Source organism: Homarus americanus, unplaced genomic scaffold (assembly GCF_018991925.1).
Source record: "Homarus americanus isolate GMGI-L3 unplaced genomic scaffold, GMGI_Hamer_2.0 scaffold38393, whole genome shotgun sequence".
Taxonomy (NCBI): domain Eukaryota; kingdom Metazoa; phylum Arthropoda; class Malacostraca; order Decapoda; family Nephropidae; genus Homarus; species Homarus americanus.
The window spans coordinates 18,772-40,071 of NW_024719307.1; the positions used below are offsets into that span (position 1 = coordinate 18,772).

The 21,300-nt window shown below is 34.2% G+C and overlaps 1 protein-coding gene across 24 annotated transcripts in view; it reads right to left on the minus strand.

The window, feature by feature from the left end:
* Positions 1-21,300, minus strand: part of LOC121859966 (calcium-dependent secretion activator-like) — a 381,073-nt gene that overhangs the window by 15,715 nt on the left and 344,058 nt on the right. For 21 of the 24 annotated variants that reach the window (XM_042356936.1, XM_042356930.1, XM_042356924.1 and 18 more), the window contains 3 exons: positions 11,072-11,211; positions 7,075-7,083; positions 1,254-1,277 (listed from right to left, as the gene is read on the minus strand). In XM_042356936.1, the coding sequence (XP_042212870.1) occupies positions 1,254-1,277; positions 7,075-7,083; positions 11,072-11,211 (173 nt within the window). Of the gene's footprint in view, positions 1-1,253; positions 1,278-7,074; positions 7,084-11,071; positions 11,212-21,300 lie in introns of those variants that run through there. The other 3 variants (XM_042356921.1, XM_042356932.1, XR_006087793.1) reach the window with 3 other exon arrangements.

A 21,300-nucleotide genomic window follows, 5' to 3' on the forward strand; every position in this document is an offset into this window, starting at 1 on the left:
GTATGTATGTATGCATGCATGCATGCATGTATGCATGGGGGATATGCTTAAGTATACATACTGTACAGTATATTGCATGCTAATGTAATGATTAACAAAATTGCAAGCCAGAGGCTTCAGATTCAATCCCAAGGCAGGGTGAAAATACAAGTACATTTTTTCACACCATTTGGGTTTCTATACCCAACAATAACTGGGAACTTGAAAGTAAATTGGCAATTGGTGAATTGTATGACCTTCCTATGTCATTCCTTAATTAGGACCAACTGTCCTTGAATCTAAGAGGCATTGTATATGAAGGGATTCTGTCTCATGGTAGCAAAGATGTTCAAATACTAAGTACCTGTATAGCACTGTACTGTACTAAGCTTCAGGATAGTTGATACCCCAAGTTTAATATTTGTTAGCCATAACACTAGCTCCTTTCATCTCATTACCAAAATAAGACAGTGGTAAAAAATGAAGCATGAAAGACTTGTATATGTAGAGAAGACATGCTTGTATAATCATTTAATACACTACCCTGTAATGTACGATGTTTCTGCACACCTTTTTGGTTTACAGTTAACATTACACACATTTTTTCTTTTAAAAATATTGAACTGTCTAGGCAAGACTAGTATGTTTTGTGTACTATATTTATAATACTATCTTAAATAAGATCTGATGATAAACATAGTTACCATTAAATATAAACAAACAGAAATCAATATCTCCACAAGTTTCATAAACCGGTGACATGCCAGTGCAACTCAGGAAATTGTGTGGCTTATGGAAACAATATTTCTTTAAAAAAGAATTTAAGTTTACTGAATGCAATAAAATATTTTAACATTTAAATTTAACTTTAAATGTCACTATAAAATTCCAGGAAAAAAGTAGAATTATTGAATCTTAACGGAGTGTATGTGACAACAGGTGGGTAGTCCACATGCACAACACTTCTAAAAGTTAAACAAATCCAAAGATTTTGAAACACTGAGTTAGAAACTCCACTGAAGACTTGTCTCCAATGTACTGTACCACATGTAATCATAATGCATGGCTTCATGTTACCTACACATCATCTCCCAAAGTTGCACTTTTGAAACTTCCAAAATTGTGCAACTTAGAGAGTAAGTTACTAATGGAGTAATTACTATGTTGGTAAGTAAATAAAAGCATTCTATATACAATACAACTATAATATAAGAGAAGAAATATGCCTTCATGCAAAGAAGCATTCAAGCATTCACCATATAAACATTACTTACTCTCCTTCGGCCCCCTCAGGAAGACTGGGGTGGTGAGTGGAAGGGAAAAAATAGGGTCAATGAGGACAAGAATAGGAATAATAATCAAGAGTGAAAAGGGTTTGTATAGAAGTTTTAAGGGAGAGATAGTTGTTTGTTCACAATCTAAAGAAAGGTGTTCAAGCTAAGGAGATTCTAATATTAATCTGTGGCCATCAGACTTTATTTACATTTGCATTTTTTTCAATCCTTTGTTTTTCTTTCAAAACAATACTACACTGAAGTGTGATGAAACATTGCTAATATTCTTTAAGTTTGCATTGTTAAGAAGGAATAATCGTGTTATTATAAGAGAATTTTGCATGCTTTAAATGTTTTAAGTATTCTAATGGAAAATTATGAGTTAATTTTCATTCTATAAATTAAATCTTAATTGTTTTGAAAAATCCTTTTACACCTAGAAACGAGAACATCAGGATGATATTTAACATTATTACTTCGAGTATCAGCTATTGGATTTGACATCATTTCTTAATTGAAATTATAATACCAATGCCAATTTTTTTGTGTTATTTTTGGCAATTTCCATAAAACTGATTGATACAAAAGTAGCTTAGTTATAGCACAAATAATGTTTTAAAAATAAAAGGCCAGAAAAATAACACCATGGACAAAAATAAATCAAGCTACTGTGTAGGCTTATTATTGTACTGTCACATATACATCCTCAGCATCTAAGCACAGTCCCCATTACTGTACTTCCCAAGTTCACAGTTCATACTCATGTAGGGGTGGTCAGATGCCTGATTTTCATAATTTATATCTGATAGAAAAAAAATTAATAGTTACTATGATATGTAAACAAAAATTCACATGTGATTACCTGGATTTGAACCAGGAGCACCGAGGTTTGCAATTGAACAACCATCCACTGGACCATCCATGATGGCTGTCTGACTGCAAACCTTGGTGGTCAGGGTTTGAATCCAGGTAATCACATGTAAAAAAATTTTACATTGATTTACTTGGTGTACATTTGAAGTTCTGATATATTTACTAAATATGTTAACACTAGTAAATAGTTCTTCATTTGGACAATTCTATTATGAATGGTTATAATGATTGGATCAACAAATCATAAAATAAACAAACATATTGTGGCATTCATATCTTTGCAGCATCTTCCCTGCTAATTCCTGATGTAACATGAAAGATATGTTGATGGAGTCAGATGCTTGATCCAGTTTCTGTTTTCCCATTAAATTTTGAAAAAGGGTTTGTATAATCCCTTTATTTAAAAAAAAAACTATGTCCAGGAGTCTGGGTGTCCTTTAAAGAGGTAATATTTCATTGCAGATGTCCCTTAGACATAATGAACATTTTTAGTGATATACGGTACTGCACTTAATAATTTATTTCTTGCCTTAAACACACTCTCCTGAAATATAAATTTTTCATTCTCCCAGAATCAAAGATGAGAAGTTCAGGCATAAATTTCCAGACTGTGAACTGTGTCTAAAAAGGGGCAAATTTCCTATAGAAAGAGAAATGATGGCAACAGACTTTATAAGTGTATATATTACTTTATGCAATCTACTTGTATATAAAATGTGTTAGTTAACAATGAACAACAAACTTAGGGTTATATACTACAGGATCTACATCTGTATACAGGGTATAGGGTGAGCAATCTAATACAATACATCGTAAATTTGACTCTTGCATAGTGGACCAACCTTATTTAAAAATTCAATTTAAGTACAATATTATAATGAACAAAATTATAAATTTATAATAAATACACAACCTATCAAGCATGCAGAATTTCATTTTTATTAACAATTAGAAGAAATTCACAATGTTCTGAGTTATCACCTGTAAGTAAAGAAAATATATGGTTATAAAAAGCTGTCTCATCTGAAATCTTTATGATGTTTTCTAATATACTGTACAGGTACTGTACTCCTTCCCCATTTCCATAAAACCAGATAGTACCCATGCTGTCAACTCAGATCTGTATAACTACAATATCTATCTCTCTATAGCAAATTCTCAAATGATGGCAGTGTTTATAGATTGTGTTTACATAGTGGTCCAGTAGGCAAGTTTTTATGTACAGTACTGTATTGTTTTTTTATGTAGTATGCCAATAAGCAAGTATTTACGTATTATGCATTGATATAGTGGTCCAGGAAGCAAGTACGTATTGTGTGTTTACATAGTGGTCCAGTAAGCAAATGTTTATGCAATTCTATACATGCAATAACTTATCCCAGAACTCATCCTTCACTTAGCCCAACTTGTGAGGTGTACAGTACAGTATACAGAAAAAAACCCATTCATCAGATCCTTTCTTACGAGCAGCTTCAGGACCATAATGTTTGCACTCACCCTTTTCACCTCAAAAAAAGATGATTTTAGACAGCAATCACCATTTACATGAGAAGTCAATTAATAAATCATCAAATTGAAAAAAATAAATCTGATTTCTGCAGGAAAGGTATGAAAATTTATACTGTATATGTAAAACAGAAGTTAAAACATAACATTGGAAGGACATGGAGTGTTGGTGGTACAGCAGTAATGCACATATTTTTCACTATTACGTTATGGGTTCGATTCCCAACCCAGGGCTGATGTGAAAAAGGTGCTGTTATCGAGCATGACCCTACCAAACTTCACAGGTTTTCTCTAAGTACTATATTTTGGTTTCCTCCTGTATTTCCACTAAAGAAAGAAGGACAAACTCGTGAAGGATGTTGGTGGTACAGCATATCTCTCACCAATATGTCAAGGGTTCGAATCCTGCTTGGCCCGGATACACATTAGAAGGGTGTTATCCAATGTGACCCAACCAAACATCACAGGTTTCCTTGATTCCGGTTTCCTCCTGTACTAACACTGGATAGACTAACCGCCCGAATGGCTAGTATGCTAATAAGTGGTGAATATGATAATAAATGAGGAACAATGGGGAGATTAATTAAGACCCTGGGGTTCTTTTCCCCATCAAAGCAATAAATTAAAAAAAAAAATACTGCCCTCCTCTTGGTAACACAAATAATGTGTCAACCACAGATTAGGCTCAACACCTAGAAACTCTACAGTAGTGTGGTTGGAACTAATCTTATGATCAGTCCATAACCCTGTCAAAAAGTGGGTCTTAAAATACCACACATCAAGTCCTCCCAAAATACAGAAAACATAAAGGCTTGCAAGTCAGGATGTTACACTGGCATATGACTCACCAAGGCCAAAGAGTCAGCCACATTAGATGAATTCTTGGATCATCTGCTCAGTTTCACCTATACCACCACCTGCACAGCTGTTACCTGCTTCACTCTGCTTCCTTGTGGAGCTAAATGCATTCTCCTTCACAGTGTTAGTACTGGGTTAAATGTTGCACAGCTCTTATTGTTAGCACTGGGTTAAATGTTGCACAGCTTATTGTTAGCACTGTGTTAGATGTTGCACAGCTCTTATTGTTAGCACAGTCCTTATTATTAGCAGAGTTTTGGAATTCAATTTTGTTCTTACAGATGCAGATCAACTTTCTCATCCAGTCTGTTTTTCCTTGGCCTTCTTCCTAAGTACAGTATGTACATACAATCCTTGCCTGGGGTGCAGGGCATCAATTAGACAGATTTACACAGTGCTTGGTGCAGCATATTGAGACAGTGTAGCATAATGGAGTAGTTTGCCTTGTCACCTTGCAGTACTGTGACACAGTAATACTTGGAGGACTCTTTGACCACCTCCTCTTATCTTCTTGCCTGCTTCAGATGCTTGAGTTACCACAGTTTGGTGACAGAGATCGTATAAGAATTTGTCCCAAACACAATATCAGAGAGACATAAACAAAATAAAAGTCACTCAATTTCCTCACCATGCTAAGATGTATAAATATCGTATATAAAATCCTCGTTGCACTTAGTATTTCAGCTATTACAACACAAATTCGCAGAGCCTTCTTTGTGTGTCTGATTCGCCAGGCAAGAAGATGAAGGTGGCAGTGCGTGTGATGGAGGGTGCGGGAGGGGGTTTTGAGAATTGCAATTAAATGCCAGGTAGCAACGTGTCCTCCTAATATTACTTATTTAGTAATTATTAGACGTTTTAATTGCCTGTATGTTGGCCTGGCGCAATGGCTAGAAATTAACATACCTAGGTAGCATTTGCTGACGTTGCATTCAGAGCTTGAACAAATATATATATATATATGCAAGTAAATCACTGTGGGTGCGCGTGATCCAGGTATATGCTGATAACCACAAGGAAAGAAGAAAACACTTAGTTCCCAAGTGCTTACATGTAATTCACATCTTCAGGGGTGAGTACAGACTAAGGAGAAGTACAAAACAAGGTATATATATATATATACAGAGGAGGGTGAGATTAAGTCCACAATGGTCAGGCATGAGGTAATGACCCTACTAATCTTTTTGAAGCGCTTGGAAAACTTCTTGTTTTCTTCTTTCCTTGTGGTTATCAGCATATATTGTACCTGGATCACACGCACCCACAGTGATTTACTTGTATATATATATATATATATATATATATATATATATATATATATATATATATATATATATATATATATATATATATATATATATATATATATATATATATATATATATATATATATATACAGTGAACCTCACTTTACGCGGTCAATTGAACCCACGGCGGCCCGCGTAAAGTGAGAAACGCGTAAAGTGAACAACATAACATATGGGATTAATTGAAATAGAGACCGGGCAGACCCCGAACTCCACTTTCAGACACAATACCTATGTTGTAGTAAAAATAACTTCTTAATTTTATGATGGTATGCACACACAATTAATAATTAAGAGAAATATCAATAATATTAGGTTTTTTAACACTTACATTAGTAGAAAAGATGGCTGGGCACACGGGGATGGGGGGTTGGTTCCGAGGCAGAGGGCAGATTATTGGCCCTCACCTGTATCACTTGTATCAATTGTATCACTATCCACCACAGAGGCTTGCAGGGCCTCTTTGTCAAACCCCTCAAAGTCCATATAAGTCCATATCCTCACTATCATTATCACTATCACTGACTTGGGCCGGCTGTGGTGGGTGGCGGGTGAAGAACTCGGTAATGTTTTGATGACTGGGCGACCTTGTGCGCACCCTGCTCGCGCCCTCTCCGCGTAAAAGGGTACACACACCGGAAAGTGAGCATTCCGTGTTCAGCAGGGTACCGCGTAAACGTGGAAACGTAAAGTGGGACCGCGTAAAGCGAGGGTTGACTGTGTGTATATATATATATATATATATATATATATATATATATATATATATATATATATATATATATATATATATATATATATATATATATATATATATATTACAGATGAATTACAGGTGAATTACAGATGAAAATTTTGTGTGCGTACTGAATTTGGGACTCGAATTGTCAGAATTTGTTTTTCATATTACTGATGTGTCACTATTTTTTTAAATTTCATTAACTGGGTATAACACAAAATAAGGTCACCCTGAAAGTCCAACAATGCAATATTTGGCTAAAGTTAATCATATTATTGTAAATCAAAGACCTTGGGGGGACCTTATGTCACGGCAACTTTGTTGGTGGGTATATAGTACTTACAGAGTACGTAAATAAAATGTCTACATTTACACTAACAGTTTGAGAACCTTTGGTTTTTAAGACTCATGTTCTTGTTGCACAAGAATAATCATTACAGATCTTACAAAAAGAATCTGTTTTACTACCAACACTACATTATCAACAGCATGCAATAATAATATAAAATGCAGTCAACAACTGTGGATGGATACATACGATTGATTACTGTGCATAGCATGCAAGGATGGGAAGAAAAGGGGGCCACATTAGCAAGTAATATTTTATCATCATGGTGTGAACTTAGAATTATTAAAATTACTTCTAAATAATACAGTTAAAGCTGAAGAAGCCAATACAGTACAAGATTAATGGCATATTTATAAATATAACAAACCTTATACATAAACAGTAATTTAGAAATCTTAATAATACACTTATACAGTAATACACATTTTACGTAAATAGCTGATAAAATTTGGATAAGTTTCTTGCATCCCAAAATTTTAAATTCATTAGTTTTGAGCTGCAGATGAATTTTCATAGAATTACTATAGTTACAGTATATAAAACCTTTAATGTAAACCTATTATAAAGAACAGCTTTATATTCATTATATATCAGCATTCAAATTGAATATAAAGTACATACTGTAAATTGTACTTAATTATACAATTACAGGTAGAAATTGATTTAGGGAAGGGTAACGTTCCTGAAAAAAGTGTGTAAATGAAGAAGGTTTTCCCATTGATTACCATTATAAAATGAGAGAAAAGTTGCCATGAAAAATTGTATACAGTTAACCCTCACTTTACGCGGTTAATGTAACCCGGAGGGTCCCGCGTAAAGTGAGAAACGCGTAAAGTGAATAACATAACATATGGGATTAATTGAAATGGAGTCCGGGCCGACCCCCAAACTCCACTTTTTGACGACACACAACTATGTTGTAGTAAAAATATTATCTTAACTTTATGATGGTATGCACACACAATTAATAATTAAGAGAAATATCAATAATATTAGGTTTTTTAACACTTACATTAGTAGAAAAAATGGCTGGGCACACGGGGATGGGCGGTTGGTTCCGAGGCAGAGGGCAGATTATTGGCCCTCACCTGTGTCACTTGTATCAATTGTATCACTATCCACCACAGAGGCTTGCAGGGCCTCTTTGTCAAACTCCCCAAAGTCCATATAAGTCCATATCCTCACCATAATTATCACTATCACTGACTTGGGCCGGCTGTGGTGGGTGGCGGGTGAAGAACTGGTAATGTTTTGATGACTGGGCGACCTTGTGCGCACCATGTTCGCGCCGCTTACACAACATGGCGGATGGCGGGAGGTTTGGATCCAAAAATGGCGCGGCTCGCCAGCCGCTCTCCGCGTAAAGGGGTACACGCACCGCGGAATGTGAGCATCCTGGGTTCCGGCAGGGCACCGCGTAAACGTGGAAACGCGGAATGTGGGACCGCGTAAAGTGAGGGTTAACTGTGTGTGTATATATATATATATATATATATATATATATATATATATATATATATATATATATATATATATATATATATATATATATATATATATATATATATATATATATATATATATATATATATATTTCTGACAAGTAATAAAATGATACTAAACATATTTTAAGAACTTTTTAAGGAAAACAATAATGTTAAACAATAATAATAATCACAACAGTACAGCACATGCAATATTAATGAGTTTAATCCAAATTATGTTTCTACTTACGAGAAACTGTGGTGGTTGGTGCTCAGGGTGGTTGTGGTGTAACAGTATGGTGGTATGGTGGTGCATGTGAAGTTATTGGGAAGGTGAAGGTTGGGCAGAAGGAAAAAATCATATTTACCCAATTACTGTACTCTCTTTATAGATACACTTGATCCTCCCTTTATGCAAGCATCACAAAAATTGTAACCAAGTCCCAGGTTGCTGATCTGACTTTCTGCCTCATTTACGCACAATTGCAGGGTCTCAATTGTTTCTCTCACTATTGACAACACAACATACATATACAGTACTTCATCGTTTCTCACTATTGATTTATTTTTTATTTTTTCTATTTATTTATGGTTATTATTATTATAATTTTATTTCTTTATTTATTTTTGTTAAATTTTATTATTTACAGTGTACTGTAGTCTCGTTTTAAGCGGTCAATTATACCCATGGAGGTCCGCGTATAACGTTAAACGCGTAAACGAAATAACAGAACATATGGGATTAAATGAAATAGAGACTGGGCCGTCTCCCAGACTACCCTTTTCCCGACACAATACGTACTTTGTAGTAAAAATAACATCTTAATTTTATGATGGTCTGCACACACAATTAATATATAAGAGAAATATCAATAATATTAAGTTTTTTAACACTTACATTAGTAGAAGAGATGGCTGGGCACACGGGGATGGGGGGTTGGTTCCGAGGCAGAGGGCAGATTATTGGCCCTCACCTGTATCACTATCCACCACAGAGGCTAGCAGGGCCTCCTTGTCAAACCCCTCAAAGTCCATATCCTCACTATCACTATCACAAAAAACAAAACAGGTTCCAGGGCACGTGGGAATATACGCAGAGACGGGAGACAATGGGATCGACGCAGTCAAGGTCATCGACTCATCGCCCCTGGTGGCAGGGCAAGCAAAGTTAAATAGACCAATCACAGCTCGAGGCGGAGGGGGTGAGTGGGTGGTAAGGATACGGGGCCCAATCACAGTCCGCGACGTCATCGGCACGAGTCTGACATCAGCGACCAGCAGCTTGCCCGCCACTTCCCGCGTAAATTCAGGAATGTACCGCGTAACTAATAATTGGCGCATCTGGACAGGTGCTGCGTAAATGACCAACCGCGTAAGGAAAATCTGCGTAAACCGAGACTATACTGTACTATTATTATTATATTTTCAACCCCCCAGGCCCTGATGTGGGTCAGTGAACGGTGCTCGGGTGGGCTAATCCCAGTAAAAAAAAAAGATAAAAAAAAGTGACTCGTGGCTCATGGCAACTGTTACTTTACCGTTAAGTTCCCCATTCTGAACAATAAGTTGATATTTTCACTCAATTTCAGCCTTAATGTGGCACTAATAAGAGTACTTTCTTCTCAAAGGTAACCTTGGTGACTATGTGAGTTCACTACCCAGTTCACAGAGTTTAGCATTTGGAATGTCTTGAATGTGATTTTTTTTTACGGAGCCAAGCAGCTGCACGTTGACACTTCTAACTGTATGTGCATCATATAGTGTTCAGGTAAGTCTACTTAAATCTGTTAATAATTATGGCTGATGTACAAATGCTTGCAACCTATCAACAAATGTTATGGTGTATATTGTATAACATGTACTGTAGGCAGCATCATGCCAAGTGATTCCAAGTCCACTCATTCCAGCTAGTGTTTACTATCCATGTACAAACTGCAACACAGTGTAAGTACACAGGTAAACTGTTCCATATGAAAGTACTTAATCTTCCAAGGTGAGTTTAATTTATCCCTATGAACTTCACCTGACTATGAGTCTGGGGAGTAGTGGCAGAGTTACTTGAAACAATATTCCGAGATATGCGAGGATAGGAGGGTATGGGAGGGACCACACTGCTGAGTGGATATAGAATGATTTATGAATTAATAAAAATAAACATGTGTCACTTTAGGTATTCTTATTCTGAAATTAAACCATCATAACTATTTTGAGAAAGTAAATTACATTTACATTAACTTATAAAATGGGAAATAAAATTACCTTTCTCTGTGATATTGGGATAATTCACAGTTTTTCGTAAACATACAGGGTGAAATTCAGCTAGAGAAGCTAAAGGAATCATAACAAAAGCATGCAATTATGCAGAGAATAATAAAAAAAGAAAATATTTTGATTGATGTTGGAGAAAATCACATACTGAAATGTTTTACAATTTCTGAAAACACAGACTAGCAAACAGGTTAAGTTAGTGTCATAAGATTTTCCTGGCATGAACATCAGCAATGAAACCCAAAGACACATTTAATGTTACTCACATGAAATAACATAAACAACTCATTTCACCAAATTCTTCAAAACTAATATAAATTTTGGTGAGATTTGAGATGTTTAACTCACTACTGTACAAGAGTTCTTCCCTCTAGCTGGAGCAGATGCTTCTTGGAAGTTTACATGCAACTAATATACTAGTAAGAAACACTCACTCATCATCAGCTTGTCTACTTCCTTCAAGGAGTGCACAGGCAGCTTCCTCAGTGGTCATTCGCTGACTGATTGTTTGATAAGTTTTGGTGTTTAGCTTTTCCTCCATTATTCCTTGTAGCTCGAAGTCCGTATAAATTTTCTGTTGTGGGGGAAATATTGAATATTATTGCAGATATTTCAAAGGTATATTGTATTTCATTAGTTATTCTGAAGACAGCTACTTCTGATAGTACACTAACTACAGTATACAGTATTAAAAAAAAAAAAAAATGGAAAAGATGCTTTCAATACTTGGGATATGAATAAGCAAGAAACTAGTGACACTCTTAGAGGATGACCGTTATCTATATATATATATATATATATATATATATATATATATATATATATATATATATATATATATATATATATATATATATATATATATATATATATATATATATATATATATATATATAAAACAGACCTTGTTAGGTTTATCTCAAAAGAGATATGATTCTACCAGATGAAGTGTTGTATAGTGGCCTGTATAGTGGACCACACTTATCTGCATTAATATCAAATTCACCCACTAGGTAGCAAACCCAGGGGGATTGTGGGGGGATCACCTGAATATATGTGCCCCCCATGACCATGGGACATATAAATAAATACTATTAACAGTATCTGAATGGCTCAGAGCCTGTTTTTAACTTTCTGAGTAATGAATATTTTTAAGGCAAGACATCCCTAAACCTATAGATTGCACCAAAAAGTATGACCATCATTAATTACTATGCAAATCACTGAACTCCATCAAGTAATTATTAGATGTTTTAATTGCCTTTATGTTGGCCTGGCGAGTTATTGCTAGGCATTAACATACCTAGGTTAAAGGCTAGGTGTCGCATTCTGAGGTTTGAACAAAAAAAAAATTTAAAAGTATTATTTAATAAGCCTGTTGAAAAACATTCATCAAAAACTTATTTTAATTCCAAAGAATGCAACACCTTTATTAAGTACACACACTTTTCTTTATAAACATTACAATTAAAAACATCCATGCTGATGGCTTAAATAAAACATCCATGCTGATGGCTTAAATAAAACACCCATGCTAATGTATTTAAATAAAACACCCATGAAAAGTCACATTGTAAATTAGTCATTTACATCAACATTAAAACACAGTACATCTTACAGACCAATCAGAATACACCTAAGGAATATAATTATATGATGCATATGTTAGCAATACTGTACAAGTAAAAACTAAAATGTATGAGTATTTTTCTAATGAACTGTGTATTTATACTGCAGCATGTTATCTAGAACCTTACTGCAATGTGTTATGTAAAACTTATACTGTGTTAAGCAGCAATTATACTGTACTTTGTCAGAATTTTTACTGACAAGTACTGTGTTATATAGAACTTACACTGTACTGTTTTATGATTCTGAACAGAACTGTGTTATGTGGAAGTTGTACTGCACTGTAATATGTATAGTGAAAGTTACGCTTTATTGTGTTATGTTCAAGTTTCCCCATAATGTATTATGTGGGAGATACTGTATACTGTATTATATTGTGTAATGTAGAAATACTAATGTACTGTTTTAACTGGAAATTGAACTTCATTGTATCATGATCAAGTTCTACTGTAATGTGTTCCGCACAACTTAACCTTCGTATTCTGTGTTATGTAGAAATTATACCACACTGTACTGCATTAGATGTAATAAAGAGAGCACAATACTGAGTCATGTGGTAGATAAGCTGTAGTGTGCTATGTTGTATTGGTCCACCACCAATTTTCTGGGAACGGATGGTCCGGCACCTCTTTCAATCCGGACAAAATTACAAAAGGGCACTTAACTTCCCTCCCCCCAGCCTGGGTGAAGGTAGTTTTAGGCATAAAGTTTTTATCTTATAAAGTGTAGCTGACTAAACTTAGCAGAATATAACTTGCATTGCTGGAATCATTGTAAGATAGTAATTAATTTGAGTATAAACATCACATAGTTTGCACAAGAGATAAAACTTTTAGTCTACTGTAGTACATTTGAGTACAAAATGTGTAGAGTAAAGTTGCTCAAAATTATGGCTTTTCACATTTAATTTACATTTATTATTTGTTTAATTTAAGTTTCTAGCAGTCCATGGTGCTTTAGAGACATAGGAGGTGTATAAATACATGTAGTGGGTCAGAGGTGTATTGTTGAATTATTATTACCTGACCTCGGTTGGTCTGGCAAAACGGATAATCTGGCAAGGCTTTAGAACCATGGGTGCCGGAAAATCGGTGGTGGACCTGTACTGCATTAAACTGAATTTAAACTATACAGTACGGTGTTATGCTGAAGTTACATTAGTGTTACATTTAAAGTTAATGCATTATGCAGAACTTGCCATGTACAGTACTAAGTTACATGTTAGTCATACCATCCAGTTATGCAGAATTTTTTTTACTATGCCATGTTATGTTGGAGTTATAATTTCCTGTGTTATGTTGAAGTTATAATGCAGTGTTATATAAATATTAAAATTTACAGTCAATTACAGTATTAAAGTTCATTCACCTCTCCAACTGAACCAAGAACCCGGAGATTCAGACCCGTGAACCCAAAGCAGTAGACAGATACATTATTCTGTCCATAAATAAGTCGGATTCAAGAGTCTGAATCTCGGGGTTCGTGGTCCAGGGGGGAGAGGTGAGCGGACTTTAGTAGTCGACTGTATTGAGTTATATTGAAGTTATAATGTTTTGTGTTATGTTGAGTTTATAATGTACAGTGTTACATATAAGTTATAATGTGTTATGTGGAAATTATAATGCACTGTGTGCTATGTAGAATCAGATTAGCAAATATTTATCTGCAAAAAAAGCTCTATCACCAACATAATGTTCCAGTTATTACATAATTATATATATTGTATATATATATAGGTATATATTGCATAAGCACCAAGAAATAAAAATCAATAACAAATTACCCAGTAGTTCATGCTCATTTTCAAGTTCAAGTCGAACCTTTGTAGGAAACTGTGGACTTCTCAACTTAGGAAGACTAGTTCTGATTTTGATACTTAAGAAAATTTCATTATCAGTGTATGTCTGAGTACTGTACTCTCCTCTTACTGAAAGATCATACTTCAACAAAAAAATTTATAAATCCCTTCATACACTGAACAATACCATACTGTATTTGCTACTTTCACACTAAAAATACAATAACCCAATTATTAAACACTTCTTGGAGCGCAGGTGAGAAACTGAGAAGAGACACAATGTAATATCCTAAACTTATAAACCTGTTTTGAGTTATTATCAGCATTTATCTATAATGGTAATAAATCTAGTTCAACATGACATACAAATTAAAAAAAAAAATTACAGGTAAAACTTAAAAATCAATTATAGTTAAAGATATTTTTAATTTGGTGTAGATACTATATGTACAGTAGCTAAAACAACTATCTGTGCAGGTGGGGGTCAATATACTCCGAAATTTTACGTGTGACTAGTGACAGCCCTCATATACCAATATTTATCGTCCATGGTCTCACATTGTTTCCCCACAAAGTATGCACAGATAGTTGTTTTAGCTACTGTGCATTATTTACAAAAGTTATATTCGCATACAGTACAGGTAATGTACTTATTTTTCTCTATACTGGATGAATTCCTTAAGAGCAGAAGTGCACTGATAAATACAGGTCAACAGTACTTCAGGTTCTTCAGGTTATAAACTGTCAAGAAGGAAAACCTCACAAGGAACAACAGAGAATTTAACAAGTCACAGGGTTCCTTTATCCATTACAGTATAGTAGTAAAGAAATATAACGAAAGCAATTCAAGAAACAAGGATATACTGCTATGATATACGGTTTCATCTATTAAAAAAAAATCATTTAATTTAATGCAATACCCAGAAATTTCAGTACGGTAGTTTATGTGGACAAATGAAAACTAATATCTAAATTTGTTGTAAATATAATATGTAATATACCCCATTGCCAATTCAACTTTTTTATATAAAAATATGACTGAACAGCATTTCGTATTATATATACTACACAGTATACAGTAATATCGATTTAGAATATCTATACAGGTAGCCCTCAACTTTTATTGATTTGACTTCCATGTTTCAACTTTTCAGTGATGTAAAATATGTACGGTGCCAATTTAACATTTGCGGAGGGGATTTCAACAGCTCAACCATGGCAAGGTGATTCCTAGGCAAAGACCTATAACTGCCATATAAAGACACAAAGCTTTAAATATTTTAATGTATGATAAACAGAACCTTGGAAACAAAACAACACCTAAAAATAAGAACAAAAGAAGTCACAACTTTTTACTTTTACTTTCATATTTTCTAGCTATCTTCAATGGTGACAAAGTCAGTGCTGGAGCTTTGAGGAAGCATCCATTATCTATGGATTATTCAAATTGTGGCAGGAAAAATCAGAGCCATGATTGTGGCTAGCAGCTATGTGCCAAAGCATGCCACAACTGTAGCTTAGAGCAATGGCAGGACTTATCAGCTGGCCATCCTGTGTCAAAGAATGCTTTCTGCCTCATACACGGGATATTTTTACAGTTAGCATAATTTTACTTAGATAAGCTTCAATACTTTAGGTTCCCTGTAGCATTTGGTATGATCTACTGACATAGCACTGTAGCTGAAATATTGAGTAAATTTTGACAGACTTTCTCCCAAATTTACCAGTATCTCATCACTGGTAAAATCAATGAGATATTTTTTTTTTTATATACAGTACAATACAGTACAGTATTTACACTAAATTTTCCTATAATGCATGTTTGGATAACACAATGAATGTACGGGTACACTACCGATTTTCCGGGAACTGATGGTCCGGCACCTCCTTTAGTCCAGACAAAATTATGAGAGGGCACTTAGCTTCCCTCCCAGCCTGGGTGAAGGTAGTTTTAGGCTTAAAGTTTTTATCTTATAAAATGTAGCCGACTAAACTTAGCAGAATATAAATTGCATTGCTGGAATCCTTGTAAGATGATGATTAAATTTTAGTATAAACATCAAATACTGTAGTTTGCACAAAAGATTAATTTTTTTAGTCTAGTGTAGTACATGGAGTACAAAGTGTGTACAGTATGTTGCTCAAAATTACGGCTTTTTCACGTTTAATTTACTGTACAATTAATATTTGCTTAATTTAAGTTTCTAGCAGTCCATGGTGCTTTAGCGACACAGGGGGTGTATAATTAGTGGGTTAGAGGTGTATTGTTGAATAATTATTACCTGACCTCGTTTGGTCCAGCAAAACGGATAATCCGGCAAGGCTTTGGAACCAAGGGTGCCAGAAAATAGGTGGTGGACATGTATGAGGGAACACATTTTTTACAATGCAGATGCGAAGTAGATATAACTCAATTGAGTAAACATACTGTGTCACTCAAGTAGGAATAAGAGGTTACGTGTAAAAACAAACAAGGCGGGATGTTGCCCACGCTGTCCACACACTGTCACTTCAGTCTTTGCTTAATTTCCATATGCATAACACATGTCATCACAGACTGTGCTTTACCTTAGTATCAATTTTATTGCTATTAATTATAATGAGTGGCAAGGGTGTGAAGCATTCAAGTAGTCAAGACAGTTGAAGTGAAGTGAAAAAACAAAAGATATTACTCTTGAACAAAAATACTGTCATCACATTGATTTCACCTCTTCCACCATTTGTCTCAAGCAGCCATCTTCTCTTCTTGTGGCGAGTGTTTAAGCATTTCTATAAATTTATTTATTTATTTATTTTATCATTTTCATTCTTCACCCTCCATGGTTATGTTTTCTATCACTTAGCAATGCAGTTAAACACACTGTAACACACTACCCACTAAGATTACCAAGTAAAATCTAGCTTATGTACAAATCTTGTTACATAACAATTCCAGGAAAGTCTGCATCTCTTTACTGTCTTTCATTTTATTCTGAATAATTAATTCTCAAATTTCCCTTACATCACCATTGGTAGTGTCCCTAATCCCATTTTTCCCATGAGGTTTAAATATTAATATTCATGGTTTTGACTCGTGATACTTTCAAGAAACATAACCACCATGAATGCTGAGGTCCACCTGTATAGAGTAATAGATTTTAAAGAGCATATACAGTATAAACACAATGTCAGCTGAATTGACTTGTTATAAATGTTTTACGAAGAGTGATTTTGAAGATTGTGGTACCAGAAGAATATTTATTATGGTAGTACGTATGTAATGAACCACATTACAGGTTGACCCCTCTTATCTGGCAACCTTGGGACCTGGGCTGTGCCAGATGATAAAATTCCTTGCTAAATAAAAGGCTGATGCATTAGCCTAATAAAGCAATGGATGTCTTTGTATACAAATTTAAAATTTCAAAGTGAATAAATTTAATAAAAAAACAAGTTATGTGAACACATTATTTACTACAGTGTACAGTACTGTATAATAAATGTGTAAGAAATTATATAATAAAATAATGAAGTCATTTTTTCTAAAAGCTTGCAGGCCCACAGGGTGGATATCCCAACACCTCCCAACCACCAAAATTGAGGTGAGAATGAGAAGACAATGGTGCACATTTTGAAATGTGAACCATGAAAATCAAGGGATAAATAGATACCTGTATATGGCGAGTTTTTTAAGTCGATGATGGTATTTTCGTTATCGGAATGCTAACAGGAATTTTTTTTATAAAATATTCGTTATCAGCCCGCCACAGTGTCAAGTACTGTAACAGTAATCCTTCTCAATCCTGTTTTGATTGCTCATGATGGCTTTGAGTAAATCTAAAAAGATGGTACCCACTGCTGCCACAAACACAACCCTTCACTCACACCACATTCCATGCTACAGGTCTACTTCTATCCTCATTTATATGTGATAAGGGTGCCATCCAGTGTGACCCTAAAAAATATGACAAGTTTTCTCTGGGTATTCCGGTTTCCATCTGTATAGTGCTAGTAGTGTAAAATAAGGTTCATAACAAAGAACAGACTGACTTTTGATCAGCTAGTGAGCTGATAAATGGTGGAAATAGATAAATTAGAAAATAAATGTCTACCGATCAACTGTGGTACAATACCACTGTCGTGTCTGGCAGCACCATGCTACAGCTGTAAGATGTCACCTATATGGGCATCTTTATGTAAATTTGAAGTGTGTTTTCATCCTTGTTTTGCTGAAAATACTGTACTGTACTCTGAATAATTATTTTATTTGGAGAGTATTATAAAAACAAGTCATTTGTATACAGTTCTGTACTGTATATGAGTTTAAACAACTCTTTTCAGCTTCAAGACCACATGTCTGCCAGTACAGTGTAAGAGCTTCTAATTCAGCTCAAATAGATGGAGTGCACCACTGAAATTCAGTATTCTATTTGATATTTTATTGTATTTTTATGATTATTATTTTGTTTTATGGAGTGATTAATGTTTGAATGCTGTGAAGTACTTTGTACTGATAGAAATGAGTCCATGGCCAACTGGACAACAACATGGTGGTTGAATATGCTGTGAATTTGGAGGTTTGTCAGATAATGTTTTTCTACAACAGTGTTGTTAATTGGGAGTTGTCAGCTGATTGAATGCCAGATAAGAGAGGGTAACCTGTACATTGGATGGCAGACACTATAACAAAACGAAATAAGAAATAGCTGATGTGTTTATAAAAAGCTAAAATGAAGCTAAAAAACTAGTGATATACTTCATGCAAAACCTATTTCATTACCATGCAATCTGATCATAGGAACTATACATCCTTAGCCAACAGATTTCTGCATTAACAAATAATCACTAAGAACAAATACATTATCAAAATTTTTTAATATGATTAATAAAATCATGCACGACATAAATGACTTAGCGTTTGAGGTCAATAACATAGGACGAATTATAGGAATTTTGTTTAGCAGAGGAATACAAAGGTTATTATATCAGTCATGGTGGAAAATGATCACTGGAAGAGGAGAAAAAATTACTAGACTGATTTCACTTACTTATTAAATTCACCTGCATATGTAAACAGGGCAAGTTTAAGTGTGTTCTTGAGATAACCGTATGGTTCTTTTAGGTCATTGGCTGCTCTGTCATATGGTCTTCTAAACTTGACACATCCTATTTTCAGTCATGTAGCAACTATAACTTATACGGTATATATATATATATATATATATATATATATATATATATATATATATATATATATATATATATATATATATATATATATATATATATATATATATATATATATATATATATATATATATATATATATATATATATATATATATATATATATATATATATATATATATATATATATATATATATATCTCATGTAGATCCACAATGAAAACATGGATAAGATAAATCTTGATAAAATCACACGGGAAAAGGGAAACAACGGAGCACCTTAGCTTTCGTCTTTATTCAAGACATCTTCAGAGGCAACTGGATTACATGGACAGAGAGAGGCTTAAATATAATACAGGGTGACCTTATAAAACATGAGGTCAGGTCATAATGATCTGACCTCATGTTTTATAAAACGAAATCTATATATATATATATATATATATATATATATATATATATATATATATATATATATATATATATATATATATATATATATATATATATATATACTGTATATATATATAAATAAATAAATAAAATAAATATATATATATATATATATATATATATATATATATATATATATATATATATATATATATATATATATATATATATATATATATATATATATATATATATATATACCCTGTATATAAGTAGTCATAAAAACAGATGAAATATTCCTTAAGCTTAAAACATGTAAGTGACAACTAAATACAATATTGCATTTAGATAAATTTCATGGTTTCAGTTTTGAAATGGGTACAGAGAATTTTGAGATCAAACAAACCTTTGACTTGCATCTATGTCATTTAATTGTTACCAGAAAACTTATAAAAAGATTGATATACTGTACTGTAGCTAGAGCTATAGGAGAGGGATTAAAATTTTATTTCCTGATAATATTTAGTACATACAGAAATCAAGGAAGTAACAATTGAAGAAAATAATGAAGAGCTTATGACATACATGTAACTATTTCTGGATTGTTAATTTACTAAAAATACAGGTTTTATCCTGATACAGTACTTCCATTTCTAGCTGACTCAAAGCTAGGCAGCTCTCATTTGTGCACTTGCCATTTGAAGGGTTTAGCAGCTGGGGGGCTAGATTATAAAACAACCTTTCCCTTCCTTTTGAAAATTACCTCCCTCAAAAAGCATGGAATAGTGATACCAGTTGCTTTCTTCTGACAGGTACTGTCCTGTATAATCAGTCATATCTGCCTAGTCAGCACACACACACAGTGTCACAACTATGACTCAATCTGACATTTTGGATCAGTTACCCCTAAATATCCATGAACCCAGGAGAGGAGGGAGGATATCCAAGCTGCTTGGTTAAGGAGTTAGCTATAAAGAGATTTCTATTAATCCTCCATTTTTAGCAAGAAGTCTTCCCCCCAGGCAGCTCTCATTAATAGAAGGCAGCAAAAAAGTAGAGAAAGGTGATACTATGAAGGATCCCATGACATGTAAGCATGCACCCCACACAAGAGTTACCTCACCTACATTAGGGAGGAGATTATACAAGGTACCAACATATACTGATTTTTTAACTTTCCTGTATCATACACTTCTTCAATGTTATCCTGGAACCTCAGGGCAAAGATTGAGTCATCAGTATAAAAAGCCTCGTAGAACAGTAGATGCTATGCATCCTCTTTGAGAGTCCAAATAAAATTATCTCTAAAAATATTTGAGCTCATATCATGTAGGGGAATGCACAAGAGAAAAATTTCTAAAACCTCTAAGTTGAGACCAAGTTGGGTGCCAGTCCCCTGTCAAAACTAGGGAAAACTCAAGGATTAACTCTGAGAACAAATCCAAGAGGACTCGCTATCCGCTATCTAGCATTCAGTTAGAAGGTACTGTACCACGATATTCTTGGACAATTCATCGTCTTTAACAATTAACCTCCCAACAATATGTAATACACTGACTGAACAGAACAGGAAAGGTTTGATGCAACATAGAACACGCCTTAAAAAAAACAAAAACAGAAAAGGTCTAAATAGACCCTGTTTGTTTCTTTTTTGACTGGTTACAGTAGATGTGTTTT